The sequence below is a fragment of the Pinus tabuliformis genome, chromosome 2_2 (genome assembly GCF_031772625.1).
Source record: "Pinus tabuliformis cultivar Carrire ecotype Pingquan chromosome 2_2, CPIR1, whole genome shotgun sequence".
Classification (NCBI taxonomy): Eukaryota; Viridiplantae; Streptophyta; class Pinopsida; order Pinales; family Pinaceae; genus Pinus; species Pinus tabuliformis.
Window position 1 is genome coordinate 901,757,444 of NC_142300.1, and position 6,438 is coordinate 901,763,881.

General features: G+C 37.4%; 1 protein-coding gene across 1 annotated transcript; it reads left to right on the forward strand.

The window, feature by feature from the left end:
• The first annotated feature begins 2,897 nt into the window (after nt 1-2,897).
• LOC149195923 (pentatricopeptide repeat-containing protein At1g73710-like) lies at nt 2,898-3,754 on the forward strand. The gene is made up of 3 exons (XM_089408063.1): nt 2,898-3,146; nt 3,311-3,455; nt 3,570-3,754. The coding sequence occupies exons 1-3, from the start codon at nt 2,898-2,900 to the stop codon at nt 3,752-3,754; spliced, it is 579 nt and encodes a 192-aa protein (XP_089264189.1).
• The last annotated feature ends 2,684 nt before the right edge of the window (nt 3,755-6,438 follow it).

The following is a 6,438-nucleotide window of genomic DNA, read 5'->3' on the forward strand; positions in this document are numbered from 1 at the left end:
TTACTTCAAAGTTAATGAATCAAAATAAGCATGTTTATTTCACACTAACCTTTTGAGGCACATGAATTATTAGTTTTACCTCTTCCTAACATTATTCCCTTTTTCTAGCACTATTCCATATAATTGAGTTTTTGAAGAAGAATTGAAAAACAAATTAATCCTATCTGAGAATTTGGGGATTGAGAAACAAGTTAATCTTATCTGAGAATTTGGGGTCGAGGTAACAATGAGAGGTAAGTCCAAATTTATTTTAGAATTTAGGGTTGTAATGAATTTTGAGTCTTTTTATTAGATAAATTGATTAAATAATGAAATAATTAATTTTTTTGTGATACACATTTTTACGCCTTTCTCTCTGAAATCAACTCCCCCAATTGCCACCGTGTCCTTGTTTGAGCCATCAGATTAGATGTTAGACGATTGAAACGTTCCAGACCGTTGGATGTAGTTTAGGTTAGTTTTTTATATTTTTTCAGCACAGTTTTCTCGCAGCTTCAAATCGCCGCACAGTTTTTTTCGCTACTTCAAATCTCTCTGAGCAGGCAGCGTCTCTGGGCATCCGACTCTAGGAGCTTGGAGCTTGATGAGCTTTTATCTCCAGTGAGGGTTTTGCAGGCAAAGTTTTCAATGGATCTTCAAGGCTTCAAATTTCCTCCATCGAAAGAGAAATCCTGCATCGATCACAAGAAATTTCCCGCGTTTTATGAAGGAAAATCCCCTTATAGACAAAGGATGGACTGGATTATGAACGAAGATGCCAGATTCAGATCCTCCAACTGTGGAGAGAATGACTTCATTTGTTTTGCATTCCACCCGCGAAGTTTGCTCTGATGCGGCCATTTTCCGCAGTGCTGTTTCGATGGTCGGTAACTCTGTTTGGGTCATGTTTGATGGTCTGGCGGTAGATCAGAAATGTTTACAGGTAAAAAGCTTTAGTTTTATCTTTCAGCTGGTTCTTCGCTCTTATTTCTTTGTTCTTCGTGACTGTAGGCGTTCAAGCCCTATCAGATACCCTAATCAGTTTTCCTGTATTTGAAATGCAACGCAGGACGTTGGGACCCCGAGCTGGCTCAACCTGCTTGGTAGGGCGACATGTCTACAGTGGCGGAGTTTCCTTACGGGTAAGAACTTGCCATAGTTTGAGGGGAAATTTAAAGCGTGGCTCCAATGCAACCCAATGGTGGAGCTTTTGCCAGAGTTTCCTCATCTCCAACTGTGGAGAGAATGACTTCATTTTTTTTGCATTCCACCCGCGAAGGTTGCTCTGATGCGGCCATTTTTCGCAGTGCTGTTTCGGTGGTCGGTAACTCTGTTTGGGTCCTGTTTGATGGTCTGGCGGTGGATCAGAAATGTTTACATGTAAAAGCTTTGGTTTTATCTTTCAGCTGGTTCTCTGCTCTTATTTCCTTGTTCTTCGTGACTGTAGGCGTTCAAGCCCTATCAGATACCCTAATCAGTTTTCCTGTATTTGAAATGCAACGCGGGACGTTGGGACCCGGAACTGGCTCAACCTGCTTGGTAGGGCGACGTGTCTACAGTGGCGGAGTTTCCAGTTATGGGTAAGAACTTGCCCTGGTTGGAGGGGAAACTTAAAGCGTGGCTATGGCTCTCTGCATCTATGGGATGCCTGTTTCGTAGCCAAAAAGCTCAATTTAGAAGAGGGTTAGAGCTTTTAATGGGTTTTTTCCCAAATGTAAATAAATTTTGCTATGACAATGTGATTATCATTTCAGATATTACCCAGAGTTTATTCTGCTATGAAATTATGTAGTTTCCTGTTATTCTCTTTTGTGACGATGAAGGTTTATAGAGCTGTGCCGGTTAATTATTCTGCGGTTTGATATGGCTACCATGGCCAGCAGTCGACGACACATTTGCTTAAATTTGTTTTTGAATCTTTGCTAAATATGTATACCCAGTTCGGGGTTTGCGTCTTCGGTTATATCTTCAGAAAATAATGTGATGTATACTCAATTCCTTGCTTACTCATGTTTGCCCGTATGTTATATCGTTTACATATTTCAAGGAGTTGTCTACGTTATAAAGAGTTATAAATCTTCGATTTGGATATGTGGTATCGGCCAACCTGATCTCCGTTTAATAATTGCAGCTTGTTTACCAGTTACATACGTTTAACATTACCTACTGTATGTTCTTTTCCTTCGTAATTGCGGGGTCTGCTACCCAGTGTCATTATAGCATAGATGTATAGTTCTTTGATTAAGGTTTATAGTAAACGTGTTTTTTTTAAGGAAGCACAAGAAACGTACAAACGCATACAGAAATTGGGTGTTGAACCAGATGCCTTTTTATCAGGCTGTATGCTTGACCTTTATGCTCGCACTGATATGGTGACTGAAGCACAAGAAGTATTCAAAGTCTTGAAGGAAAAGCAGCAGGCAAATGAATTTTCTTTTTCCATGATGTTGTCCTTGTACAAAAAGAATGGAAGGCTTAATGAAGCCACTGAAATTGCAAAGGAAATGTTAGAATCGGGATTTCTTAGTAACATTCTTTCTTCTAATAGCGTCATTAGCCTGTTCATTGCAGATGGAAGATTGAGAGAGGCTGCTGAAGTTTTTCATCAAATGTTAAAACTAAAGGCTTCACCCAATGAGAATACATATAAAACACTGGGCATTCTTCTGAAGAGAGGAGGCATTCCAAGGGATACAGTAGAGAAGCTCGATGTTGCACGTAAAAGTGGGCTTCCACATGGTATTTAGGCCTTGAGAATGACAATCTTTTCTACAGTGGGGATGCATGCTGAAGCTTTGTAAGCTTGTGATGAACTGAGAGCTTCTGGGTTGGATTTTGATGTGTCTTCTTACAATGCTGTTATATATGCACTTGGTAGTGCTGGGAGGATTAATGAAGCTTACAACATGTTCATGATCATGGAAGCCAAAGGTCTTGAACCAGATATAATTACTTATGCAAGTATGACAATTAGCTATGGGAAGCTAGGGTTGGTAGACGGTGTTAGGAGAATGTTTTACAAAATGAAACAGAAGGGTTTTCAGCCAAACGAATTCATGTTCAAGGCAGTTATAGATGCCTATAAAAGTGCTGGGAAGTTTGCTTTAGCCAGATTTGTTACCCAGGAGAGGGAGTTCATGCATCAGTTGCAAGATCATGGTCACATTGTATAAGATTATGCAGATCTGGTTTCGAGCTCGATTTCATGTGCACAAGTTTTAAAAGGAAGCTGGCATACCCTGTATTCATGCTGTTGTGTCTTTTAACATTTTGTAAAATTGTAACAGGTTATTTTTTTTTTGGGAAATTTAAATCTATGCTCCTTGTATAGCTTCCACATGGTATTCAGGCCTTGAGAATGACAATCTTTTCTGCAGTGGGGATGCATGCTGAAGCTTTGGAAGCTTGTGATGAACTGAGAGCTTCTGGGTTGGATTTTGATGTTTCTTCTTACAATGCTGTTATATATGCACTTGGTAGTGCTGGGAGGATTAATGAAGCTTACAACATGTTCATGATCATGCAAGCCAAAGGTCTTGAACCAGATACAATTACTTATGCAAGTATGACAATTAGCTATGGGAAGCTAGGGTTGGTAGACAGTGTTAGGAGAATGTTTTACAAAATGAAACAGAAGGGTTTTCAGCCAAACGAATTCATGTTCAAGGCAGTTATAGATGCCTATAAAAGTGCTGGGAAGTTTGCTTTAGCCAGATTTTTTACCCAGGAGAGGGAGTTCATGCATCAGTTGCAAGATCATGGTCACATTATATAAGATTATGCAGATCTGGTTTCAAGCTCGATTTCATGTGCACAAGTTTTAAAAGGAAGCTGGCATACCCTGTATTCATGCTGTTGTGTCTTTTAACATTTTGTAAAATTGTAACATGTTATTTTTTTTTGGGAAATTTAAATCTATGCTCCTTGTATAACTTCCACATGGTATTCAGGCCTTGAGAATGACAATCTTTTCTGCAGTGGGGATGCATGCTGAAGCTTTGGAAGCTTGTGATGAACTGAGAGCTTCTAGGTTGGATTTTGATGTGTCTTCTTACAATGCTATTATATATGCACTTGGTAGTGCTGGGAGGATTAATGAAGCTTACAACATGTTCATGATCATGCAAGCCAAAGGTCTTGAACCAGATACAATTACTTATGCAAGTATGACAATTAGCTATGGGAAGTTAGGGTTGGTAGACGGTGTTAGGAGAATGTTTTACAAAATGAAACATAAGGGTTTTCAGTCAAACGAATTCATGTTCAAGGCAGTTATAGATGCCTATAAAAGTGCTGGGAAGTTTTCTTTAGCCAGATTTGTTACCCAGGAGAGGGAGTTCATGCATCAGTTGCAAGATCATGGTCACATTATATAAGATTATGCAGATCTGGTTTCGAGCTCGATTTCATGTGCAAAGCTTTTAAAAGGAAGTTGGCATACCCTGTATTCATGCTGTTGTGTCTTTTAACATTTTGTAAAATTGTAACAGGTTATTTTTTTTGGGAAATTTAAATCTATGCTCCTTGTATAGAGAAATTGTGGATAAAAGGGTACTAGTAGTTCTTTTAGTGTATAACAAAAATGCAAATAAAAAGACATTGGTCATTCCCTTCTCTAATATAAATTCAGACTTTGAAAACAGAGGAGGGCACCCCAAAATCCTGAATCTTGAGAGTGGTATCCGAGATTCTCAAAAAATTCTGTGAAATTTTCTCAAAATCATATTAGAATTTCTATTTTTTTTTCGAGCTAAATTGTGATTTGTTTAGACTACGCGATTGAGGAGATGCATTATCTATTGAAACTACAATTTTGCCCCGATGGCCCAGTTCTCATCGGAATATGGTGAAAAAAATTAATGTGTTTAAATCGTTTTTTCGTTTCAGAAATAAAATAGTGATTTCAAATTCTCATTAATTTTCTACACGATTTCAATTATAAACTGGCTAAACATCCTAACACCCAAATTAATCTCCTGAGTGGATCATTCAACACAGAGAAGCAATCTAACTTTCGCTTGTAACACAAGCGATACTTAAAGAAGTGGTGGATGTGAATGCTCAGAAAATGGGAAAACGACATATGAGATCACCAGCCGGTCATCCCTTTAAGTCAAGAACATATGCCTTTTCTATTACGTTACCAGACTGAACTTTTGTTCAAGGTTCTGTCTCATTGTTGCACCAATGGAAAGTAGAGCAGACTACTGGTCGGCCAGGGCCCAGCATAGATCCATGCAAACGAAAGGCAGAGACATGTGACTGTGATACTAGCCACAGCCTCACATAAATAAATACATGCCCAGGCAAGCCTGACAGAGGGCGACTCCATTGAATTAATATATGAATTAAGGGTATCATGGTTCAGAACAACATAATGTTCAAATGTGAAGCCAATGAAATTATATAAGATTACCCTGCTCCTTTCTTACTAATTTTCTCTTTATAAACTAGCCATTTGGAACTTTGATGTTACACATTCAAATTCTAGTATCATCCACCTAATTCTAGTATCATCCACCTGTTTAATTCTCATGTTGGGGCATCTGCAATATTTGACGACATAATGCCTTTAGAAGCACATAGTTTGTTTGACTACCTGTCCACTAATTAGTTTGTTTATGCTCATTATGGTAAATTCGATCTTACACCTTGAACATGCTTTACTTGTAGTTTACTAAATCCAATGGTTGGTTTTTTGGGTATCCGACACTTGATTAATTCTCACGTCGGGCAATCTTTGACAACATAATGGCCTCTAGAAGCTCATAGAATCCAATTTTTAACATATTTTCACTCTTTTTATCACTAGGAGTGCTTAATTCAAACAATGGTGAGACCATTTGGATGTTAGAAACCTAATGCTAATTTTCTATTTGTCCCCAACCTAATGAATATTAATATTGGTGATAGCATATCTTTAAAATGAACATATTGAGTTAATTTCCCTTATATAAAGGTCTTCCTTATTTATTCATAATCTTTGAATTTCAATTACATCATTGTTCTCATCCTTTGTCAAATGTTCATCAAACAATGTGAGAAGACAGTTTTGGCATCCATCAAGGACCTTAGGATAAACCTTATGAACTGAAAGCACTTGGTAATATGAATAGATGATCTAGCCATTTGTTGATGATAACAAATAAACACCAGTAAAGAAACAAAATTGCATAAAAATTTGACTTCTTTCTTCTATGCTGTTGTTTCTTATGTCATTTGCATAAAATTTTGACTTCTTTCTTCTATGCTATTGTTTTTTATATCATTGCCTTACGGCGTTTCCTTTGCAACATGTGGTGCAAATGCTAGTTTATTTTATTATATATATATATATATATATATATATATATATATATATATATATATATATATATATATATATATTCTGAATTGGTCTACTCCTATATTGATACAAAAATATGGTTACAGAGAGGTAGAGGCCTCGAGAGTTCTAGC

Coding starts and splice junctions, on each gene's coding strand:
- LOC149195923 (XM_089408063.1), top strand. CDS start 2,898: ATGGAAGCCAAAGGTCTTGAACCAGATATAATTACTTATGCAAGTATG. Junction 3,147..3,310: donor TGCAAGATCATGGTCACATT/GTATAAGATTAT, acceptor CTCCTTGTATAG/CTTCCACATGGTATTCAGGC. Junction 3,456..3,569: donor TGCTGTTATATATGCACTTG/GTAGTGCTGGGA, acceptor ATGGGAAGCTAG/GGTTGGTAGACAGTGTTAGG.